Genomic DNA, 25,885 nt, shown 5'->3' with positions numbered 1-25,885 from the left:
CTCCAACACCACAGTTCAAAAGCATCAATTCTTCAGTGCTCAGCTTTCTTTATGGTCCAACTCTCACATCCATATGTGACTACTGGAAAAACCATAGCTTTGACTAGACGGACCTTTGTCAGCACAGTAATGTCTCTGCTTTTTAATATGCTGTCTATGTTTGTCATAACTTTTCTTCCAAGGAGCAAGCGTCTTTTAATTTCATGGCTGCAGTCACCATCTTCAGTGATTTTGGAGCCCAAGAAAATAAAGTCTCTCACTGTTTCCATTGTTTCCCCATCTGTTTGTCATGAAATGATGGGATCGGATGCCATGATCTTAGTTTTCTGAATGTTGAGTTTTAAGCCAGCTTTTTTACTCTCCTCTTTCACTTTCATCAAGAGGCTCCTCAGTTCTTCTTGGCTTTCTGCCATAAGGGAGGTGTCATTCTGAAATGGTTCTTTTAGAAGCATATAAATGGTTACTTTGAACTGTGGTGTTGGAGAAGACTCTTGAGAGTCCTTTGGACAGCACAGAGATCAAACCAGTCAATCCTAAAGGAAATCAACCCTGAATATTCATTAGAGGGACTGATGGTGAAACTGAAGCTTCAATACTTTGGCCACATGATGTGAAGAGCCAACTCATTAGAAAAGATCCTGATGCTGGGAAAGATTGATGGAGGAGAAAACGACAGAGGATGAGATGGTTGGATGGCATCACCAACTCAATGGACATGAGTTTGAGTAAGCTCCAGGAGGTGGTGATGGACAGGGAGGCCTGGTGTACTGCAGTCCACGGGATTGAAAACATTCGGACACAACTGTGCAACTGAACAAACAACAACAACAAATGGTTACTTTTAGGATCATTTTGTGAAGTACAAAAGTGCTTAAGTTTATTTTTAAATTCACTATAAATTTGAGTGTGAAGTGAAATGGGCCTTAAAAAGCATTACTACGAATAAAGATAATGGAGGGGATGGAATTCCAGCTGAGTTATTTCAAATCCTAAAAGATGATGATGTTAAAGTGCTGCACTCAGTATGTCAGCAAGTTTGGAAAACTCAGCAGGGGCCACCAGACTGGAAAATATGTTTTCATTCCAATCCCAAACAACATTCAAATTACAGTGTAATTGTGCCCATTTCACATGCTAGGAAGATTATGCTCTAAGTCCTTCAAGCTAGGCCTCAGCAGCAGTACGTGAACTAAGAGCTTCCAGATGTACAAGCTGGATTTAGAAAAGGCAGAGGAACCAGAGATCAAATTGTCAACATTCATTGGATCATAGAGAAAGCAAGGAAATTCCAGAAAAACATCTATTTCTGCTTTATTGACTATGCTAAAGCCTTTGACTGTGAATCACAGCAAACTGTGGAAAATTCTTAAAGAGATGAAAATACCAGACTACCTTACCTGCCTCCTGAGAAACCTGTATGCAGGTCAAGAAGCAATAGCTAGAACCGGACATGGAACAACAGACTGGTTCAAAATTGGGAAAGTAGTGAGACAAGACTATATATTGTTACCCTGCTTATTTAACTTCTCTGCAGAGTACATTATGCAAAATGCTGGGCTGGATGAATATCAAGCTAGAATATCAAGCTCGATTGCCGGGAGAAATATCAACAACCTCATCGTATGCAAATAATACCATCGTAATGGCAGAGAGTGAAGAGAAACTAAAGAGCCTCTTGATGAATGTGAGAGAAGAGAGTGAAAAAGCTGGCTTAAAACTTCAACATTAAAAAAGCTAAGATCATGGTATCCGGTCCCATCACTTCATGACAAATAGAAGGGGGAAATGTGGAAGCAGTGACAGACATTTTTTTCCTTGAGTTCCAGATTCACTGTGGACAGTGACTGTAACCATGAAAAAGACGCTTGCTCCTTGGACGGAAAGCTGTGACCAACCTAAACAGCATATTAAAAAGCAGAGACATCACTTTGCCAACAAAGGCGTGGACAGTCAAAGCTATGGTTTTTCCAGTGGTCATGTGAGAATTGGACCATAAAGAAAACTGAGCACTGAAGAATTGATGCTTTTGAAGTGTGATGTTGGAGAATACTCTTGAGAGTCTCCTGGACTGCAAGATCAAACCAGTCAATCCTACAGGAAATCAGCCCTGAGTATTCATTGGAAGGACTGATGCTGAAGCTGAAGCTCCAATACTTTGGTCACTTGATGCAAAGAGCCAGCTCACTGGGAAAGACCCAGCTCACTGGGAAAGACCCTGTTGCTGGGCAGAAGGAGAAGGGGGCGGCAGAGGTTGAGATGTGCGGATAGCATCACTGACTCAATGGACATGAATGGTTCTGAGTAAACTCCAGGAGATGGTGAAGGACAGGAGAGCCTGGCATCCTATAGTCCATGGGATCACAAAGAGTCAGATAGGACTTAGTGACTGAACAACAACGACAAATATAAAAAATTTGATAGGAAAGCAGTGTAAATGCATTCTGTTGAGTGTGTTTACAGAAGGGAATATTTATCTGTGAGGTATAAACTCTGAGAATTGAACTGGAATAGTTTGTTTTGAAAAATTGTTATAATGCTTTTACTAAACTTATTTTTGTTTGCATATTTCAGTGTCTAAAAATGACTACAAAACGAAGTTTATTTGTGCGGTTGGTACCATGTCGTTGTCTTCGAGGAGAAGAGGAGACTGTCACTACTCTTGATTATTCTCATTGCAGTTTGGAACAGGTTCCCAAAGAGATTTTTACTTTTGAGAAAACTTTGGAGGAGCTCTACTTAGATGCTAATCAGATTGAAGAGCTTCCAAAGGTATGTTAATCTGATCTTTCAAGAATTGCCTTTGGTTATTTTTATGCCTAGAAATATGATACCTAGTGTTGCCATAATGCTGATACATATGTATATATTATTGCCCCTGTTTTGGTTTAATTTCATCTTTAGAATACGTAACACAATTCAGGTTTTTTAAATTGAATTTTTAACCTTTATCTCTTGAAGTTAATTGCTTTATCTTTTCAAGTTAATGGCTTATTTATGCAAATAATTTAAAATTTTATATTTAATTCCAGGCTTGTTAGAGCCACTAAGGTAGATAGTAAAGTGAAGTGAAAGTCACTCAGTCATGTCCAGCTCTTTGGGACCTCATGGACTATACAATCCATGAAATTCTCAAGGCCAGAATACTGGAGTGGGTAGCAGTTCCCTTCTCCAGGGATCATTCCAACCCAGGGATCGAACCCAGGTCTCCTGCATTGCAGGCGGATTCTTTACCAAATGAGCCACCAGGGAAGCCCAAGAATACTGGAGTGGGTAGCAGTTCCCTTCTCCAGGGGATCTTCCCGACCCAGGAATTGAACTGGAGTTTCCTACATTGCAGGCGGATTCTTTACCAGCTGAGCTACCAGGGAAGCCCAAAGTAGATAATAAGACTCTATAGTTTCTGCAGCCAACAGATTTACCTAGACAAAGAATTGAAATTAATGTTTTTCTAGTTTTCATGAGTTTTTGATCTAGTAATTGAGGATAAATTGTCCTTTTAGTTATCACATCAGAATTTTGTTTTTTTAACAGCTTTGCAGAGGTACTATTCTGTTTTCCCCATTTCAGTTTTGTTTGGAAGGGCTTTGGAGGACCTAATGTTTCTGAAATATAGGAACAACTAGCAGGAGAAAGTTGGTTTGTTGCCATGAAACATCCTCTCCCATTAACAACTTGCTTGCTAAGATATTTTAGTTGTTACTTCTTTTTTTCCCTTAAATTCTAACCTGACTTCATCCCCTACTCAGTTTCTTATTTTTGCAGAGAAAGTTGCAATAGTTTTACCACCCAAACAACAGTGTTTTTTAAGCTGTGGGTGTAGACTCATTAGTGGCTCATAAAAATCAATTTAATATATGGGGCATTTCCAAAAAATAAACTCTTATTTGGACTGGCAGATTTAGAAGACAAAAAATATAAGACATCCAATTAAATTACAAATTTCAAATAAATAGTAATTTTTTAGTGTAAGTGTGTTTCATGCAGTGTATAGGACACCTCTCTCACTAAAAAAATTATTGTTTATCTGAACTTCAAGTTTAACCAGGCATCCTGTATTTTATTTGGTAACCCTAACTATCATAGAGTAAAAAATAGGGAATGTTGCCTGTATCTATTATAACATAAAATATTTGTTTTAGATTTATGTGTGTATTTATATATATCCCGGATGGCAGCATTGTTTTGAAAGAGTTGCTGTTTGGGTGGCTAGTATAGTAGTAAAATCATTCTGAAAGCCAGCACCATCTGAGATTGTCTTATAAAGAAATCTTTATATAGCTGTGGATAAAATATTAGAAGTTGTGGGTTGCGTGATCATGAATTTCTTCCCTAGGTTGTGATAGGGTGCTTTGTAATTGACTGTTTGCTTGCGTGTTATTTTTCAGCAGGGAATTTATCTTCCTTAGCTAGGTCTCCTAGAGAAAATGGAAGACCAAAATTAGTCCCATTTTCTAATCACCACCAGTGAGGTCTCATTTTGGGAACTGTGTTGAAAAGAGAGAGGGATGCTATGATAGTGCAAATAACTGAATCACTTATCATGCCTAGCAATTTTCCATTTTTGGAAGAATGCTCTCCTTAAATAGGATTTATTCAGTGCCATCCTGCACACAGTTTTGTTTTTTCCTAAAGATTTTACTTTTTAAAGCAATTCTAGATCAACAGCAAAACTAAGAGGCAAGTATAGAGATTTCCCAAGGCCACATAATGGCTCAGATGGTAACGAATCTGTGTGCAGTGCAGGAGACCCAGGTTCAATCCTTGGGTCATTGGGAATATCTTCTGGAGAAGGGAATGGCAACCCACTAGTATTCTTGCCTGGAGAATTCCATGGACAGAGGAGCCTGGCCAGCTACAGTCCGTGGGGTCACAAAGAGTTAGACATGACTAGGTGACTAACACATGCACATAGATTTACCAAATATGTAACCTGTCCCCACACATGCATGGCTTCCACCGTTATCAGCATCCCCGCTTTGGTACCAGAGTGATTAAACCACCATAGTACTTAGAACTGATGAACCTGTGTTGAAAAATCATAATCACCCAAAGTCCATAGTTGACATTATGGTTTGCTCTTGGTGTAGTGCAGTCTGTGGATAGCACAATGCATATAATGACATGTATTCATCATTATGCAATCAAACATAGTATTTTCAGTACCTAAAAATCCTCTGTACTCTGCAAAGGTTTTTTTTTTTTTTTTTTTTTTAATATGAAGCTTAGAAGTAGCCCATGTACTTACTGCTGCTGCTGCTGCTAAGTCACATCAGTCGTGTCCGACTCTGTGCGACCCCATAGATGGTGGCCCACCAGGCTCCCATCCCTGGGATTCTCCGGGCAAGAGTACTGGAGTGGGTTGCCATTTCCTTCTCCAGTGCATGAAAGTGAAAAGTGAAAGTGAGGTCGCTCAGTCGCGTACGACTCTTCGAGATCCCATGGACTGTAGCCTACCAGGCTCCTTCGTCCATGGGATTTTGCAGGCACAGGCAAGAGTACTGGAGTGGGTTGCCATTACCTTCTCTGGTACTTACTGCCTTTGGTTAAATATATTTAAGTCCCATTTTCATTATTGTGATTTTAGCATAACAGTATGTTTGCTCCCTTATTTTATTTTTCTCTCAAATCAGAGTTCTATATTTTAATTAATTTAAAACCAATTTTACATATTTGAATTTATATAAATTCAGCTTATAAACTTACATTTTGGAATAAGGATACTTGAAACATAAGATCCAAAGTGAAAGTGAAAGGGTTAGTTGCTCAGTTGTGTCTGACTCTTTGCTATCCCATGGACCATAGCCCACCAGGCTCCTCTGTCCATGCAGCTCTCCAGTCAATAATACTGGAGTGGGTAGCCATTCCCTTCTCCAGGGAATCTTCCTGACCCAGGGATTGAACCTGGGTCTCCTGAATTGCAAGCAGATTCTTTACCATCTGAGCCATTGGGGAAGCCCTTTTAGTTTACTAGATTTAGCAGCCACTTATTTCTTATGACCCTAACAGAAAATACACCATATGCTAGATTTTGTTAAGTGCATTTTGCCCAGGGTAGAAGTGTGAGGATATAAATCATTCTGAGTAGTCCAATTGTATTCAAATATATAATAGCATAAAATAATAAGAGGTCTTCTCTGGTATGTGTGTAGGTATAATTCATTCAGTTTTAATGATGTTAATAATATTTGTCTTTCTAACGGTTAATAAATGAAATATTTAAGGAAACTGAAGGAATAATCAACATCCTTCTCTACCTTGTTTCAACAGCAACTTTTTAACTGTCAGTCTCTACACAAACTGAGTTTGCCAGATAATGATTTAACAGCATTACCAGCATCTATTGCAAATCTCATCAATCTCAGGGAACTGGATGTCAGCAAGAATGGTAAGATTCTTTCTTTCTAAATTTTTGTGCTTGGGGAACATGTTAAATAAATAAAATTTCTTTTGTATTTTACCAGATAAAAAAGAATTTTAAAAGTCAGATTGCAGTCTGTTATATTAGTTTTTTTATATATATGTATAAATCTATGAGAATTTAAAGCAAAATGAAGAATAAGTATAAACATTTTTAAATAGCTTTAATTGAAATGCTGTGGATATGTGCATGCACATCTGTGTCCTTAAATCTTTTTTCATATATATATTTACTGCCATGTTTGTGATGATGAGAAACTAGTAACAAGTAGCTGTAATGTCGATTGTTAATAACACATTTTGAATCATCTGTAAGCATGGACTGTAATGTAGCTCCTAATGATACTGACGTAAAATATTTACAGTGTAATGTTAAAGTTTAAAAAAAAGTTGTGCTACATTAATGAATTGAACATCAGCAAATACTTATTGAGAGACTACTCTGTGCCAAATACTTTATTAGGAGCTTGGATTACAAATTAATGATGAAAAGTAAAAGGACATAGTCACTGTTCTCTTGGGGTACATTGTCTTGGTTTTGTGTGCTTAGTTTGAACATTAAAGTGTGGAAGAGATGTTCCAAATTGTTAATTCCTTACCTTGAAGTGAGAGAGAAGTAACACTTAAAAATTTTAGAGTGAGCATATTACAATATATTGGAATAATATTAGAATAAGCATTTCCCAAGACCAAGGAAATCCTTATACATAACCACAATATCATTATCACTCAAGAAATTTGACACCATATTTTCCCCTGTTGCCTAGTAATGCCCTTTTTAGCTATTTGCCCAACCTACACCAAGTTAAAGATCACATGTAGCTTTCAGTTGTGTCTCTTTGATCTTTTAAAACCAGCTTGTCCATCTTTTTGTGATGTTGTTTTTGTAGAGTTCAGATCAGCTGACTTTTAGTTGTTAAGAGTTTTCTTCTCATGATTTTATTTTAGGTTAATTAATTTCCTCAGCTTCTTCAAGGGCAGTTTGAAATTTGTCTCCATTCCTCATGCTTAATAGAGTGGCAAGTATTGCGTAAATTCCAAAGAAAATGAACTTGATCCATTACCATTGTAGCTGTACATACACTGACAGTTAAGTAGCATTGTAGAAATTTGGAACTGTGGCATTAGAAGTCATTAAGTGTAACCTTCCACTCTGAAGGGTTATCTCTTCTACTTTTTGGTGTTAAGGGTAAAATCACATACACAAAGGCTAGTAACCAATGTTAATAGTCTTCATAGTATGAAACTGTTCCTTGGCTCAATAATGTACATGCTTTATTCTCCTCCTGAAAATGCAGTAATTCCAGACTTCTCTAAACTTGAGAATTGTGCAGTTACGCCCTACAACATCATTCAATCAGTATCTTAGACTTTCATGCAAAGAATAACGTGTTTGAGTTATGACAACCCATTGGACTGTAGTGTTTCTTTTTTTTTCATTCTAGCTTCAGCAGTTCTTTGTGGATTATTGAAAACCTGCTTTGTACAATTCTGTCAGCTTGTGAGTGTTTTTTGAAGAGTTAGAATTTCTATGTGACCAAAAGATTTAGGATAAGCACTTAAGTATTCTTCTCTGAAAGAGAATGGCATTAGTTATTGTTATCAGTAAAATCTTACAATTTATTTCATTAAAAATTAAGCTGATTTTGTCTATTCTTTTCTTGTCTTTCTATGTGATCGCATCTATTTTTTAAATGGCAGAATCAGTCCCTTGCCTTTTATTTGTTTTCTTCTCTTCTTAGTCTTAAACTTATGTCTAAATGCAACTGCATTTCATTGATGATGAACAAAGTAAGTGAAGAGAGACAAGAAACTATGATTATGTCAGAACCATTCCTTGACTGACAAAAATTCTAGTACTTCTAATTCCTAATCTAATAGTCATCATTACAACTGATGTAATTAACCCATTTTACTTTTATAGAGTTGAGAGTATTTTAATTAACTTGTGTAAGCCTCAAGTATATGCTTATACGAGTCTACATTATTATTACTTTTTGGCTGTGCCTTATGGCTTGTGGGATATCAGTTTTCTGACTACAGACTGAACCCAGGCCACAGCAGTGAAAGCCCAGAATCCTAACCACTAGGCCACCAGAGAACTCCAAGTCTACATTATTGAAAACAGGAATATATTACACATATTACAGCATGATGTGGTTGATTATGAGAATTTTGAGTTTCATTATTTGTACATTTAAGTTAACAGCTTGCTTAAAAGAAAGGATAGCACGTTAAATGAAAGCAGTGTTTATCAAATTTTGGAATTACTTTTATTTAGTATTAAGATGGCCATTATGTTAGAGATGGATGAGTTTCATCTTTTATTCTGAATGAGAAAATTGAATTACCCCTAAGTATACTCCAGTGTTCTTGCCTGGAGAATCCCAGGGACAGGGGAGCCTAGTGGGCTGCCATCTATGGGGTCGCACAGAGTCGGACACGACTGAAGCGATTTAGCAGCAGCAGCATACCCCTAAATATTTTCTCTGATACAACATCTCATTATGTTAAATGTTGCATAAGATTCTTTAATCTTGTATCCAAGTTCTAGTATTCTTATCCTTTTAGGTGTTTTTATCAGTTCAATCTAATGATATTCTATCTTAATATAACATATTTTTTTCATGTTTACTATCTATATGATCCCTGCTTGGAAGGAGGCAGGAAACATTGTGGCATGCTTTATTAGTGTTTCAGCAAGCTGTATTTATTTAAAAGCACTTGTTTTAGGATTCTTTACTTTCATATTTTCTTAGTTTCTGATATTCTAATATTTCTTCCAGTGTTTCTCACTGGCAAGTAATATGGCTTAGTGATTAAAACATTTGTTTAGAAAGAGAAAAATTGAATTGTATTCTGATCATTATTTCTTTATTTGCCATGTTGCTATATTTGGAAATTAATCTCATTCTCAGTTAGACTATACATACTTTCATCAATATTACCACTTCCCGTTCTGCCTCATGAGACTGCTAACCACATTGTGGACCAGTGTGTATACAGGAAGTATATAAATTTAAGGTGTTGATATTTGTCTTCATTTTGTAAGGAATTCACTTTTTATCATAATAAAACTAAAGTCTTAATTTACGAGTGTTAATTTGTCCTTTTTCTTGTCTAAAGTTTTGGTATTGTTAGCTTTTTAAAGAAAGGAAAATCTCACCAGGCTACTATGCCAAGTCACTGCAAATAGCAACTGGTGTTAGAGAAATTAACATTTAACATCCATTGTGTTCATGTGGCTTCTTTTTTTTTTTTTTTTTTTCTTTTTTGCTGCACTGTGTAGCATGTGGGATCTTAGTTCCCTAAGGGGTTGAACCCCCACATCTCCTGCATAGCAAGATGAATTCTTAGCCACTAGACTGCCAGCGAAGTCCTGGCCTGTTTTCTTGAGCAGACTATTAGAGATGATGATTAAAATAATTTGCAGAAGGGGTTGATAGAGAAAGCTGATGGAGGGAGAAAAGAAACGAAGACTATCTAGCTATCAGTTCTCTCTATAAAAGCACACTGAATAGAAACTAGGAATTTTAATGCAGAGAAACCAGAAAGAGTAGTTCAGATCTTTCTGTCTGATACGGGAATGCTGGAGAGGTTAATTATGCCTTTTTAAAACTGAGTCAAAACATTCAGAAAGAATGGGTTGAACGTTTATGGGTCAAAACAGGAAGCAGTTCCTTGAATCTGAGAAAATCTGATGATTGGGGACAAAGTACTGGAAAAGGCTCTTCACTTTTAAGTTCAAAGAAGTTATATTGATTACAAGGGATTATTGATTACTGGGGAAGTCACTTACTTTTTTCTGTTTTAAAATTTCTAAAGTTGTTGATTTGCTTAATAGTTAATGTTGCTTAAATTCAGCTGTTTTAATAAATCAGATTATTTAAGATAACGAAAGAAGAAAAATCATGTGTTAAACTGACATGGAACTTAAAAAACGTAGTCTGGTGATCACTGGTCACTGCTAAGTGTGTTGTTAATGTAGACCATAAGTGGGGTGTACAGTCACTGACCTGGTGCTAACCATACATCTGTTATCCCCTAGCCAGTATAGTCATTTAAGTTTGCAGTTTCTGGTTCAGACTCTTGACTGGAAATCAGTGTTACATTCTGTACTATTTGTTACCATAGTCTTTAAAACACAGAAACAGTAAAGAACCACTATTAACTTACATTGTACATTTGGGTCATTGGAGGGATATTGATGCCCTCCAAACAAAGATCCCCAGGATTACCTGTGATTGAGCCATGGGGATGGAAGGCGAGTCGCAGCGGGTGCTAAAAGACTTTATTACAGGATTTGGGCTTGTACTTGATGATTGGAAGAGGATTTAAGAATATGAGTGTTTGCTATGGATGCAATGCTGTCAAGAAGTATAATTCTGTGACTGAGAATATTAATAAATGTTATCTATAGGGAGGGCAGATTAGAGCAAAGCTAAAGCTATAAGCACTAAAGCAGCAGCAGTCACACGTTAGAAGAAGGGATGGCTTGGACAAGATTCACATTTTGTCTTTGTTAAGTTGTGATTACAAATACACTTTTGTCTTGATCTCTTGTGGTTAAAGAGTGGCCTCCTTTAATATTGGTATTATGTGAAATTGCTTAGTTCAACAGGGAAATACCAAGGTCTCCCTTTGATTGCATCTTGTTCATAGAAAGACCAAGGACTAGCTGATGGTACCAGGCTAGTTCTTCGATTAGATTTCAGGAGGTATTTTCTCTTTCTCAGCAGTAAAAAGAGAACTCTAATGTATAACCAAAATAGATTAATCTGAGCAGGATAGCCATGTTTAATAGTATCTTCATTTTATTAAATTTCAGCCACAGAGTCAAATTTTTATGACAAGAGTATATGACAAAGAAAGAATACTGTTGAAGTCAAGTGAGAATGAAAAAGGAACAGGTAGTTGAAATTGCTAAAGAATTAAGTAATTCATGATAAAATTCAGGTTATGCATACTTTATCTATGAGGATGAAAGAGCCGTCTTTGGAGACAAGCTAACACAAGCATTGAGCTTAGGCCTCATTGAGAAAGTGAGAACAAGGATTTGGTGGAAGTGAGGAAGTTAGTGATGCAGATATCTAAGGTAAGAATGTACCAGAAAGAAGAAACAGCCAGTGTACAGTTTGTAAGGTGAGAGTGTCCATGGCATGTATGAGAAACAGAAGACTATAGTAGCTAAAACATAGTGAGCAAGATGGGAGTGATAGGAATAGAGGTCAGAAAGGTAGGGATTTGGAGCAAAAAGACAATGTAGAGCCGTAGCTTTGACATTTACTCTCATTCAAGTGGAATCACTTGGAAGGGTTTGAGTCAGGTCATTCAGAGCATAATCTGACTTGCATTTTATTTTTATTTTTTTATGTTTTTTAAAAATTTATTTTAATTGGAAGCTATTTACTTTACAGTATTGTAGTGTTTTTTGCCATACATTGACATGAATCAGCCATGGATTTATGTGTTCCGCATCCTGAACCCCCCTTCCACCTCCCTTCCCATCCCATCCCTCTGTGTCATCCCACTGCACCAGCCCTGAGCACCCTGTCTCATGCATTAAACCTGGACTGGCGAGCTGTTTCACATATGATAATATACATGTTTCAATGCTGTTCTCTCAGATCATCCCTTGCCCTCTCCCACAGAGTCCAAAAGACTGTTCTATGTCTCTTTTGCTGTCTTGCGTATAGGGTTATCCTTATCATCTTTCTGAACTCCGTATATATGTGTTAGTATACTGTATTGGTGTTTTTATTTCTGACTTACTTCACTCTGTATAATAGGCTCCAGTTTCATCCACCTCATTAGAACTGATTCAGACGTATTTTTTTTAATGGCTGAGTAATATTCTATTGTGTATATGTACCACAGCTTTCTTATCCGTTCGTCTGCCAATGGACATCTAGGTTGCTTCCATGTCCTGGCTATTATAAACAGTGCTGCGATGAACATTGGGGTACACGTGTCTCTTTCAATTCTGGTTTCCTCGGTGTATATGCCCAGCAGTGGGATTGCTGAGTCCTATGGCAGTTCTATTACCAGTTTTTTAAGGAATCTCCACACTGTTCTCCATAGTGGCTGTACTAGTTTGCATTCCCACCAACAGTGTAAGAGGGTTCCCTTTTCTCCACACTCTCTCCAGCATTTCTTGCTTGTAGACTTTTGGATCGCAGCCATTCTGATTGGCGTGAGATGGTACCTCATAGTGGTTTTGATTTGCATTTCTCTGATAATGAGTGATGTTGAGCATCTTTTCATGCGTTTGTTAGCCATCTGTATGTCTTCTTTGGAGAAATATCTGTTTAGTTATTTGGCCCATTTTTTGATTGGGTCGTTTATTTTTCTGGAATTGAGCTGTAGGAGTTGCTTGTGTATTTTAGAGATTAATTCTTTGTCAGTTGCTTCATTTGCTATTATTTTCTCCCATTCTGAAGGCTGTCTTTTCACTTTGTTTATAGTTTCCTTTGTTGTGCAAAAGCTCTTAATTTTAATTAGGTCCCATTTGTTTATTTTTGCTTTTATTTCCATTACTCTGGGAGGTGGGCCATAGAGGATCCTGCTGTGATTTATGTTGGAGAGAGTTTTGCCTATGTTTTCCTCTGGGAGTTTTATAGTTTTGGTCTTACATTTAGATCTTTAATCCATTTTGAATTTATTTTTGTGTATGGTGTTAGAGAATGTTCTAATTTCATTATTTTACATGTAGCTGTACAGTTTTCCCAGAGCTGTTTATTGAAGAGACTGTCTTTTCTCGATTGTTTATTCTCACCTCTTTTGTTGTAGATGAATTGATCATAGGTCTGTGGGTTTATTTCTGGACTTCCTGTACTGTTCCATTGATCTGTATTTCTGTTTTTGTGCCAATACCATACTGTTTTTATTAACGTAGCTGTGTAGTATAGTCTGAAGTCAGGGCGATTGATTTTCCTCCATGGAGGGGAGAGGGACCAATTAGGGGCATGAGAGTAAGAAATATAATCTACTGTGTGGTGGTGCTAGTGGTAAAGAACCTGCCTGCCCTTTCAGGAGACATAAGAGATGTAGGTTCAGTGCCTGCGTTAGTAAGGTTCCCTGGAGGAGGGCATGGCAACATACTCCAGTATTCTTGCCTGGAGAATCCCATGGACACAGGAGCCTGGCAGGCTGTAGTGGATAGGGTTGCACAGAGTCGGACATGACTGAAGTGACGTAGCGTGGCACACACATGTATAAAACAGATAAGCATCAAGGGTATATTTTATATTACAGGGAATTATAGCCTTTATCTTGTAATAACTTTTAATGGAGTATAATCTGTAAAAAAAATACTGAATCACTATTCTGTCCACCTAAGATGTAATACAGTAAGTCAGCTATACTTAAATTTAGATAGATCAATAAATGTGAAAATGTGTTCATCTCTAGGAAAATAGCTCAGTTGGCAAAGAATCTGCCTGCAATGCAGGAGACCCTGATTCGATTCCTGGGTCAGGCAGATCGAATGGAGAAGGGATAGACTACCCACTCCAGTATTCTTGGGTCTCCCTTGTGGCTCAGCTGGTAAAGAATCCACCTGTAATGCAGGAGACCTGGGATTTGATCAAACCTGGGTTTGATCCCTGGGTTGGGAAGATCCCTTGGAGAAGGGAAAGGCTACCCCCTCCAATATTTTGGGCTGGAGAATTCCAGGGACTGCATAGTCCATGGGGTCGCAAAGAGTCGAACATGACTGAGAGACTTTCACTTTCACTTTCTAGGAAAGATCAGTAAAGTATCTAGTTTTAGTTAATGTCTTGTTTATATCTGTGAGGTTCAACCCTCTCAGAAAGTGTTTATTGGGAAAAAGTAAAGATATCATCAAAAGTTGACAAGATATGAATAGGTATTATAGTATGAAAATTGGTATTGCCACCCTGGTAAAGAATTTGGAAGCTATTGAGTGACACTGATAACTATGTACCATGTCCTATTCCAGTAGTGCACAAGAGAGGCAAAGATTCTCCCCTCACACAACAAGTACTTCTAAAGATAAATACGTTAATCTGCCTGCATTGTCCCAGGTATCACTGGGTTTCTTTACTTTTTGCCCTCTGGGTTTCATAATGGCTAGTTTCTGTTACTGTGTCTTCTGTCTCATTGACATTTTCTCCTGCAGTGACTAATCTTCTTTAAATCCTATCCTGTGGTTTTTTCATTTAGATGTATTGTTTTTATCATTTGTAAAGTTTCCATTTCTTACATTTAACCTTTTCCTCCCCATCATTTTGTTCATTTTTTCCCTTTAAGTACCATAGCTGTTTTAAAGTCATTTTTTAAAAGTCTTGTTATCTAAGTAGAGAATAATACAGTAAATCTGATGTGCCTATCAACCAGAACTGTAATATACCAATCAGTATGTTACATGTATACCTCATACTTTGCCAAACAATCTCTCTCATACATAAATATTTCAAGATGAAGCCACTCTACTATTAACCACAATTTATAGAAAGACAGCTAACAGTAATTCCTTAATATTGTTAGATATCCATCAGTGTTAACATTTTCTGATTTGAATCTTTACATGAACTCTGTAAATTCTAGCAAAAGTTCTTTAAAATGAACCATCTTGAAACTTTTAGGGAAATTGACTTTTAATAACAACAACAATGATAAAAATCTTTCCTTAACCATTGAGCCCAGATTTTTGAAGTTGTTATTGAGATGATTGTAGAGTTACATGCATTTTTAAGAAACAGTACAAATTGGTACTCTTGTACTTACCACCTAGTTTCCCCCATTGGTAATAATTGCAGTTATATAGAACAGCAGTGATATTGACTGATAATGGTATGGCCTCCCAGTCTTACTCAGCTGTCTTCCGTTTGTGTGCCTGCATGTCTGTGTGTAGTAGTGATGGTAGTAGTAGGTTTAGATGTTGACCATAGGCAGTTCTCTTTGGTCTCCTCTTATCTGGGTGGTTATTCAGTTTTTCTTTAACTTTTTTAACCTGGATAGTTTTGATGATTACTGGCCAGTTCTATAGGACTGCTCTTCATGTGGATTTGTTTGATATTTGCTGATGGTTAAATTCAGGTTGGTGTCTGGGGAAGGAATGTGACATAGGTGTTGCGCCCCTTCTCAGTGCATCTGAAGATGAGTTGCTCTGTGATGATACTGGTAACTGCTGCCTTTTAAATCGTTGAAGTGGTTGGTGCCTGTGAGAGTTCTTTACTCTTTTCCCTCTTAAAAAATATGTGTTTTGGGGGAGAAGCTTTGAAACGATATCGATATATTGTTTTTCTTCATTCTTTTACCCACTAATTTTAGCATCCATTGCTAAGTTTTGACTGATCAGTTATTGCTGTAGTATTTGCCAGTTGATGATTTTGTATCATTTCATTTTTCATCATCTGAAATTCTGTGGTTGGCTCTGTAATAAACTTGCTTAGAATAGTACATTCATGAGGTTGACAGAGCCTTAAGTGATCCTCCAGTGTCAGCCCTTTGGAGTAATCATGTGTTAGTGAAGGAATGAGTTTTCTATTAATAGAATTTTGGGAACATTCTTTTTTTAAGTTATTAATTTGCATTCCTCTAGTCTGGATTACAACAGTACTACTTAAAGTTGGTCTGTGGATTGTTGCTAACTCAACTATTGTTGCTATATTTTTGCTGAGACAAGTTGAGGTAAGATTAAGTGCCTAGAAACTTCTATCATAATTTGACTTGTCACGTTCGTGTTGTATTTTGCAGAAGTATTGATGTATAACTGCCTCAGGCATGTCCATTGGCATATCTGATGCATATTCTCTATCATACCTCTTCTATCTTCAGCTTTGCCTTCAGCTTTGTTACCCTATATGTATTGGAGGCCAGCTCAATCTGGAACCCAGGATTTAAAAAGTAATGCCTCTTTTATACACTACTATATAAAAATTTGATAAATAATAAGGACCATAAGGACCTCCTGTATAGCACAAGGAACTCTTCTTAATATTCTGTAATGACCTATATAGGAAAAGAGTCTTTAAAAAATGAATATATGTATATGTTTAACTGATTCACTTTTATTGTACGGCAGAAATTAACACATTATAAATCAACTATACTCCAATGAAAAATTTTTTAAAGTAGTGCCTCTTTTTATGTGAAAACACAGAAAGAATGCTGATTATTCTGAATTTTGTGTCCCTAACACCACACAGAGAAGGCACTGATTTTCTGATGAACAGCGAGAAGGAAAGGAGGGTAAAACTAAACGAGATAGTTTGTTGTTCAGTTTCTTAGTCATGTCTGATAATGAGCAGTAGTCATAAAGAGGCGAAACAGAAGAGAGAAATTGTTGTGGAGGTGATTCTGTTTGGTTGACATTGGTGTTGCCAGTTTATCGAGATTCTACTCTGTTGATAAATTTTGAATCTGTAAAGTGTACATTAATTATTAATATTGTTATGATTTTCTCCTTTGTAATTAATAGATTCTTTACAGTTAATGATTATTTGTTCATTTTCTAGGAATACAAGAGTTTCCAGAAAATATAAAAAATTGTAAAGTTTTGACAGTTGTGGAGGCCAGTGTAAATCCTATTTCCAAGTAAGTTCTTCTCTGTTGAATTATAGTATGTCAATAAAGCAACTATGATAAAGTAGAACACTACTTTCTACATTTTAATCAACAGTTAATATCAGTCTTAAATCTATACAAAATTTTAGTTTTAGATTAAAAAGGAGCCTTTTTAATACTCTTCCCAACCTCGTATATTACAAAGGTAAATTTGACATCCATACAGACAATGCAAGTGGTGTTCTCCAAGTCCTATGGTTAGTTAATGTCAAAAATGAGACTAGGATCTAGGCCTCCTTAGCTCAGTGTTACTTGTGCAATATAAGAATGTCTTCACTTGCACATCCAATGTGTGGCACACTCAAAATTTTGAAAATAAGAGAAACTGAAAAGTCAAAAAGCTAAAAACAAAAAAGGAAAAAGCTAGGTGATTGGTTGTATTATATACCAAAGGTCACACATATTCTTTTGTGATCATAATGGCTTGAAGCAGAATGCTTTCCTAGTAACAGAGCTGTTAAATTTTGAAAAAATAGAATGACAAAGCAAAAGATGAATATTGTAAAGCATAGCTTAGTATAGCTAAAATGAAAGTTGAAACCAGCTTTCTCATAATTACAGTAAATCCCCTACATATGAACGAGTTGCTTCTGAGAGCACATTCATAAGGCTAGTTTATTCATAAGTTAGCCTAGATACCCAATTAACACAATCAACTATACAGTACTATACTGTAATAGGTTTATAATACTTTCCACACATAAATACATAAAAAACAAACAAAATATACAGATAACATTTTTAATCTTACAGTATAGTACCTAGAAAAATACAGTCCTACCAGCTCCGTCACTGCTGCTTTTATGCTTGCTTCTGCACATCCTGGGCTTGAAATAAAGATACCATACTACTTCTGTACTAAATATCATACTCTTCAGTAAAGTACACAGAACCATACCAGTTGTAGAGGACGCATGCTTATGACAGTGTATTCCAGACACGTGAACTCTTAGGTTTGAACCTGCAGATGCATGTTCACATCTTTGAAAGCTCACAACTTCAAGGTTTGTATGTACAAACTTAAAAGGTTTTTCCAAACATAGACAAACATGTAAAGGCAAACATGTAAAGATGATGTTTTACCTTTACCTGAAAATACTATTCTAGCATCAAGTTCTAGATCTGTAATTTATTTTGTTAGCCAGAGGAAATAAAAGCAAAGTTATTTATAGGTTCTTATATGACCCTAAATGTCATTCAGCTATTAATATTAGTTCTCATTTGGTCATTATAAAATTATATGATCTTTATTTGATTATTTAGGGACCACATATTGAAATGGAAAATAATTGAAACCAGTAGTTCTCAAATGGGGACAGTTTTGCTGTTAACAGTCATTTGGTAAATTCTGAAGACATTTTTTGGTTTACACAACTTGTGGTGGGCAGTGCTAGCTAGCTTCAAGCGATTTAGAGGTTTACACAACTTACGGTGGTGGAAAGTGCTAGCTTCAGGTGATTTAGAGGCTAAGGTGCTAATGCAGAAGACAGCCTCCTGGCAACACAAAACTATCCGGCCCTAAAAGTCAGCTGGAGAAGGCAATGGCACCCTACTCCAGTACTCTTGCCTGGCAAATCCCATGGACGGAGGAGCCTGGAAGGCTGCAGTCCATGGGGTCGCTGAGGGTCAGACACGACTGAGCAACTTCACTTTCATGCATTGGAGAAGGAAATGGCAACCCACTCCAGTGTTCTTGCCTGGAGAATCCCAGGGACGGGGGAGCCTGCTGGGCTGCCATCTATGGGGTCGTACAGAGTCCGACACAACTGAAGCGACTTAGCAGCAGCAGCAAAAGTCAGCTGGCTTACCAGGCAGCTCAGTGGTAAAGAATTCACCTGCCAGTGTGGGAGTTGCAGGTTCAGTCCCTGGGTGGGGAAGATCCCCTGGAGATGGATATAGCAGCTCATTCCAGTTTTCTTGCCTGGGAAAATCCCATGGACAGAGGAGCCTGGCGGGCTGCAGTCCATGGGATTACAAGAATTGAACACGACTTAGCAACTAAGCAACAACAACAAAAGTCAATACTGTCAAAGTTTAGAATTCTTTATCTAGTCCTTTCAATTTATGTTAGATAAGGTGAGTTTCAAGAGTGCCTGGTGATGTCATAGTCATGTCCTAAATACATTTCTCTGTGTTGAGGTTCATTCATAGTTGACTGTTATGTGCAGATTTTATCTTACTGAGACAAATACTGCTTTACTTCCTTTTTACAAAATGATAAAGAAACAAACATTGAAGCTGTAAGTTATTATAAAAGGTAAATCTCAATTTGAGGATCACTCATAAAAGAGATAGCTGTTATCTGTTAAGAACATGTGTTGGTTAGACTGTTTCTTAGATTTTAATAGCTAAAATTCTGCATATGAATTAAATTTAAATCCTGGTTTATTTTATATAGGCTTCCTGATGGATTTTCTCAGCTGTTAAACTTAACCCAGTTATATCTGAATGATGCTTTCCTTGAGTTCTTGCCAGCTAATTTTGGCAGGTAAGTTATAGTTTCTTCTAAAACCTTCTCTTGTTAGCTGTTAACAAAACTTTTGCAAAGTTTACCAGACTACAGGTTGCTTTAGCAATACTGTTAATTACAGTTTCGTGGGCTCTTCTTTTGTAATTATTTCCAATCATTGTAGTTTTTATAGTTTCTTCAGCACTTGTTATTTTGACTTTAAATTTATTTTCCCAATAAAAATAAGCAGTGAAAGTTTAAAAGAAAAAAGTAGTTTAAGACTTGGTTTTAAAGTACATAAAAATAAGGAGTTTAAATTGGAATAATTTTTGTATATTTGAGATAGAATGCTTTATTCTCAGCACTTACATATTTTTAAAATGATCTAATTACTGGTTTATCTGTCTTCTTCACTGGAATCGAAGTTCTAGAGAAAAGAAAAATGTGTTTCTGGGATCCAGCCCGTTGCTCCCTCCTTAAATTTGTGCTTCTTGCTGTATTATATTCCCTGAGTAATTTTTCTAATGAAAAGATGAATCAGTAAATGAACAGTAGGTATTAAATTATTATTGTGTTCAAATTAATTACTAGAGAAAGTGCTATCCAAATATGTGTTAATATGGCAATGTTCTTTTTTCTTCTTAAAGAGAGATATATCATATGGTCTCACTTAGATGTGAAATCTAAAATAACCACCGAAACCCCAACCTCATAAATACAGAGAAAAGATTGGTGTTTGCCAGAAGTGGAGTGGTGGGTAGAGATGGGCAGAATGAGTGAAGGTAGTCAAATGATACAAACCTCCAGTTTATAAAATAAATCATGGGGATGCAAAGTCCTGGTGATTATCATTAACCATACTATATTGTGTATTTGAAAGTTTCTTCAGAGAATACATCTTAAAAGTCATCTTAAGAAGAAACATTTTTTTTTTATATAATTAAGTATAGTGACAAATGTTAACTAGACTTGTTTTGGTAACCATTTCACAATGTAGTTGACCCTGGAACAATGCAGGGGTTAGGGGTGCCGATCCTCCCAACACCGTAGAACTCTGCATATAATTTACAGTTGGCCCTCCACAGCTATAGTTCCTTAGTATCCAGGGTTCCAAATCCATTAGATTCAACCAACCACAGATTGTGTGGTACCATAGTATTTACTGTTGGGAAAAAAATCTGTATATGAGTGGATTCACACAGTTGAAACCCATGTTTTTCAAGGGTTAACCGTGGGTTAACTTTAGCTCAAGTGGTTACTCCATCTTCTGATGCCATGTTCAACGATGTATATACAGACATCAAATCATTATGTTATATACCTGAAACCAACAAAATGTTGTTTGTTAATTGTACTTGAATAAAGTAAAAAGAATTTGGGGCATTGTTGTAACCCAGTGAACTGTGGGACCCACATTATAATGCTTTATATTTTTATATACATACACATATATATGGATCTATGTACACACATATATACACATACACATATGTGTATGCTGGCATACACATACACATATGTGTATACATACATACATTTCATGTACTTGTTAGATTTCTGTGTCTGGCATTTGGACCACTTTTTTAAATTGAAATATATTTGGCATGTAACACTCTGTAAGTTTAAAGTATACACCCTGCTGACCTGATATGTTGTATATTTTAATATGGTTGCCACTTGCAGCATTAGCAAGCACTTCTGGACCAGTTCTTCTGCTCATTTATCCTCTAATTTTATTGGAACGTGCATCACTGAAGTGCCAGAGGATTTCTCCCTATCCATGTCCTGTTTTGTTTCTTTATTTTTCTCTCTCAGACCTAAACTATAGACTTAAATTATTGTTCTCTAATCTACTAATGACTAATAATTTGGGGGAGGATTTCATTAAAATGCACAAAGTTTATTAGGATTGACATTAGGGGACAGTTACTTTGGCTATGTTTAGAAATATTTATTGCAGCTTCTCCCCCATTAATTCTGAGGAGCAAAAATAGTATTTTCTGTCTTTGTATTTTTGTGTAATTTTTAACACTAAATTCTACACATTGTAATTACACAATGAATATTGGTTGCTTTAAATCTTTAGAGGATGACATTAATTCATTAATTAAATTCTTCATCTTTGTCATAGATGCTTGATTTATTTTATTTATTTTGCAGATTAACTAAACTCCAAATATTAGAACTTAGAGAAAACCAGTTGAAAATGTTGCCAAAGTAAGTAAAGGTGTTATCTTTTCCAAAATTTAGTTTGGCATTTTAAATTCTTAGAGAAATATTAATTCTCTATTATCTAAAATATGAGTACAAATTATTTTAAAAGACTTACATTTGTGGTCATTGTATTTTAATTAGTGGTGTTCAATATAACAATCTATACATCTCTCAGTATTTCTTAGTGATTTCATAGCTTTCTAGAACTCAGTCTTATGCAACAAAAGTCAAAATAATAAGTATGTAAAGCTCACCTGAGTCCCAAATAAAGGTCCCCATTTCTATACTAGAGTTCTTTCTTAGTACTCCTTAAAGAGATCCATAAAGTCTTCTATGTGAAGTCTGATTAACTCTAGTTCTCAGAACTTGTATGGTTTTAGTCAGTTGTAAATTAGAAATGGAATGGAAGGCCCCCTACTGGTAAGCTAACATCAGGAGGAGATGACAGTCCAAGAGCAAAAAATAAAATGAAAATAGATCTACAGACTCAAAATGCACTGGTCTACATCCTTTATTGAAGATATGTCTTAAAACATCCTGATTCACTACTGTGTTTTTATAGTTTCAGTTCAGTTCAGTTCAGTCTCTCAGTTGTGTCCAACTCTTTGCGACCCCATGAATTGCAGCATGCCAGGCCTCCCTGTCCATCACCAACTCCCGGAGTTCACTCAGACTCAGGTCCATTGAGTCACTGATGCCATCCAGCCATCTCATCCTCTGTCGTTCTCTTCTCCTCCTGCCCCCAATCCCTCCCAGCATCAGAGTCTTTTCCAATGAGTCAGCTCTTTGCATGAAGTGGCCAAAGTACTGGAGTTTCAGCTTTAGCATCATTCCTTCCAAAGAAATCCCAGGGCTGATCTCCTTCAGAATGGACTGGTTGGATCTCCTTGCAGTCCAAGGGACTCTCAAGAGTCTTCTCCAACACCACAGTTCAAAAGCATCAATTCTTCAGCGCTCAGCCTTCTTCACAGTCCAACTCTCACATCCATACACGACCACTTTTATAGTTTGCTGCTAAGTCACTTCAGTCTTGTCCGACTCTGTGTGACCCCATAGACGGAAGCCCACCAGGCTCCCCTGTCCCTGGGATTCTCCAGGCAAGAACATTGGAGTGGGTTGCCATTTCCTTCTCCAGTGCACGAAAGTGAAAAGTGAAAGTGAAGTTGCTCAGTCGTGCCCGACTCTTTGACTCTTTGCGACCCTATGGACTGCAGCCAACCAGGCTCCTCTGTCCGTGGGATTTTCCAGGCAAGAGTACTGGAGTGGGTTGCCATTTCCTTCTCCATTTTATAGTTTAGGCAGTGGCAAACTACAGACTGGTTAAGTTTGGCCCAGTGCCTATTTTTTCCTAAATAAATTTCATTAGAGTCGCATTCATTCAGTCACTCACATGTTGTTTATAGCTGCTTTTGCTCTACTGTGGTAGAGTCAAGTAGCTGTGACAGAGACTATATGCAGAGCTTAAAATATCTGACCCTTACAGAAAACTTCCCAGTCTCCTGTTGCAATTTATTTGTCAAGTGTTGTCACCTCTTGATAGAAGCATCTCCCATTTTCCAGGATTTCGTTGTTCTGTGTACTCAACTTTTGTAGCATCTTATTTATATCAGTTAAGATATTTACCACATTAGTCTAATTTTTAAAATACATTTTCCTCTCTTTCTACCTGGCTAGCATATTCTCATGTGCACATGTACTTGGTCCTTCTTCTTCCCCACTCCAGCCCGTGAGTATAAATCTCTGAGGGCAAGAAGCGCACATGGTTTTGATTCCCAAAAGACTGAGATGATTACAGTGTATGTTGTTAGTTGTTAGTATAAATTAAAATGAGAATTATCCTCATTAAAATTCAAAAAGGTTTGACTTTTTGGAGATTTGGTATTGGCATTGATGAATCCTTAGCTCAGAATTTGACTGTTAAGAGATTTGAATAATCTGGGTATAAATTGTTTACTGAAATAGCTAAGCCTGCAGTTAATATGGTGTCTTTGATATCATAGGTAATTCACTTATTTTATCTCCTTATATTTTAATTTTAACCTCAGATTGGACTCTCTCATGTATTTGCAAATGTAATTCTTTATTGCTTTTTTAAAGACATGATTACAATATTTGAGGCCTCACAGATTAAAAAGAGGCCATGGTTTTATGTGTCAGGAAAGTCATGTGCATCAGGTTATGTGAGTAGATCTTTTTATGATCAAAGATTTGAACAGTGAAAAAGCTATTTTAAATATATAGTTCAGTGAAATTTAATACCATGTTAATCCTGGAGGGCCCAGTACCAAAAACACAAATGATGTATATTTCCCCTCTGAGACAGGAGAAGAGAAGGTAAAAATGAGTTAAATACGAAGAAAGTTTAGAGATAAGCAGAAGGAAATTTGAGGGATGGTTGCTTTTACTTTCTCCTTGAAGTAGGAAGCTGGATCTTAAATGAAGTAGGACCAAATATGCCCATGTTAGCTACAGCAAGTTGAGATGGAGATGCTTTTAAAATTTTACAATGTATTTCATCTTTTTTATTACATATCTGTCATTTATGTTTTCCTAAATGAGTTTTAAAACTTAGATTTTTAAGGATGTTGTTTATAATTGAGTTTTCCAGTGTAAAGGTTTTTATACCCTTAAAAAAATAAAAATTACCCTTGTTGATATAAAGTGAATTGCTACATGTGAATTTTCTGTGTTATCATATAACAATATTGAATTAAGAAAAATAAGACCATATTTTCTTTTTTCAGTCTTACTCCCTCCTCACAGCTCTCTTTACCTTTCTCACATATGAACCTGGTGTAGTATTATGGATGTAGGAATTAGTATCTAATCTTTCTTGAGAAAGATCCTGGAAACACCTTTTCACTTTGTAGTAAAGCAAATTGGAACTGAATTACAGGTTTTCTGGACAAAGACAGATATGAGTAAAGGAAGTCAAATTTTTATATTTCATAGAACCTGAAAATAGGCACTCAGAGAGTCAAAGTTAAAGCAACTTTGAGAAAAATTGGTACTGGGAGATGAATTAAATTAAAGGAGTGTTGATGAAATGGCATATTTAAAATGAAAGGGTTTGGGAAAATTAGCTTTCTGTAATATTAGGTGAGTAACATAATAATTGGGCTTCCCAGGTGGCGCTAGTGGTAAAGAACCTGCCTGCCATGCAGGTAGACATAAGAGACCCAGGTTCGATCCCTGGGCCGGGAAGATACCCTGAAGAAGGAAATGGCAACCCATTCCAATATTCTTGCCTGGAGAATCCCATGGACAGAGGAGCCTGGTGGGCTGCAGTCCATGGGGTCGCACAGAGTGGGACACGACTGAAGCGACTTAGCACACATGCACAACATAATAAATTACTTTACAATTATTATATGCTTTTTTTTTCACTAAAAAACCAGGGAGATTTAAGCTGATTTTATTTTACTTTCTATTACTAATTTGTTGAATGTCAAGAGAAGATAGAAATAATATGTGTTCTTATGTCATAATTTAAGGAGCCTCTTGGTTTTTAATGATGTTAATTTTCCAGTTAACACGTTGATAATATTGATGATATGATGATTCTATTTTGCCATATGCAAAAAAGATTTAATATAGTTCCTAAGGAGTTCTCTAGTGTGGTCTGTTGGTTAGGATTCAGCACTTTTACTGCTGTGTTCAGGGTTCAGTCACTAGTTGGGGAACCTCCCCCAGGCCACGTGGGATGGTGTGCCCTCCGATTTTTTTTTAATTTAATGTAGTTCCTTATCTGGGTACCTGGTAGCAATCTATTAAATAATAGGTTTTTCTAAAAATAATAATTTTAGAGTATAAATATATTTGAATTAATTAATAGTTCACTTTAAGAAGCGCCTTTATTGAAGGAATATAAAATACAACTTAGTTTATTTCATCATGAAATCAGTTTGTATATTCAAGTTTCTGTAATGGCAGAGAACTGTTGGTATTGAGTTGAAAGTTTAAAAATGGTATATTGTAGCTTTAATTTAAAATAAATACAGTCTCCTAATTATATTTTTGATTCATGCAAAACGTTGTTGTGAATTGTATTGAATTTAATTTGAAAGTGTGGAGAACAATGTAATATTTACTGTTCTTGGAATTTTCAGTTAATTATCTTAAAGTTTTTTACAAATACACCATCAGTCTTGAAAAATGGTAGTAATTAATATGAAGCTACCTAACAATCTAATCATTAGTTGATTTATACCATCT

General features: G+C 36.4%; 1 protein-coding gene across 9 annotated transcripts in view; it reads left to right on the top strand.

Moving 5' to 3' along the window:
* Positions 1 to 25,885, top strand: part of ERBIN (erbb2 interacting protein) — a 129,973-nt gene that overhangs the window by 50,984 nt on the left and 53,104 nt on the right. For 8 of the 9 annotated variants that reach the window (XM_005221458.5, XM_024981265.2, XM_059878706.1 and 5 more), the window contains exons 3-7: positions 2,572 to 2,769; positions 6,268 to 6,385; positions 16,899 to 16,977; positions 19,406 to 19,495; positions 21,617 to 21,673. In XM_005221458.5, coding sequence (XP_005221515.1) covers positions 2,581 to 2,769; positions 6,268 to 6,385; positions 16,899 to 16,977; positions 19,406 to 19,495; positions 21,617 to 21,673 — 533 coding nt within the window. In that variant the 5' untranslated portion in view covers positions 2,572 to 2,580. Of the gene's footprint in view, positions 1 to 2,571; positions 2,770 to 6,267; positions 6,386 to 16,898; positions 16,978 to 19,405; positions 19,496 to 21,616; positions 21,674 to 25,885 lie in introns of those variants that run through there. The other variant, NM_001206153.2, reaches the window with a different exon arrangement.

Source organism: Bos taurus, chromosome 20, assembly GCF_002263795.3.
Source record: "Bos taurus isolate L1 Dominette 01449 registration number 42190680 breed Hereford chromosome 20, ARS-UCD2.0, whole genome shotgun sequence".
Classification (NCBI taxonomy): Eukaryota; Metazoa; Chordata; class Mammalia; order Artiodactyla; family Bovidae; genus Bos; species Bos taurus.
Note: the sequence above shows the minus strand (reverse complement) of the source record. Positions and strands in the feature narration are given on the sequence as shown.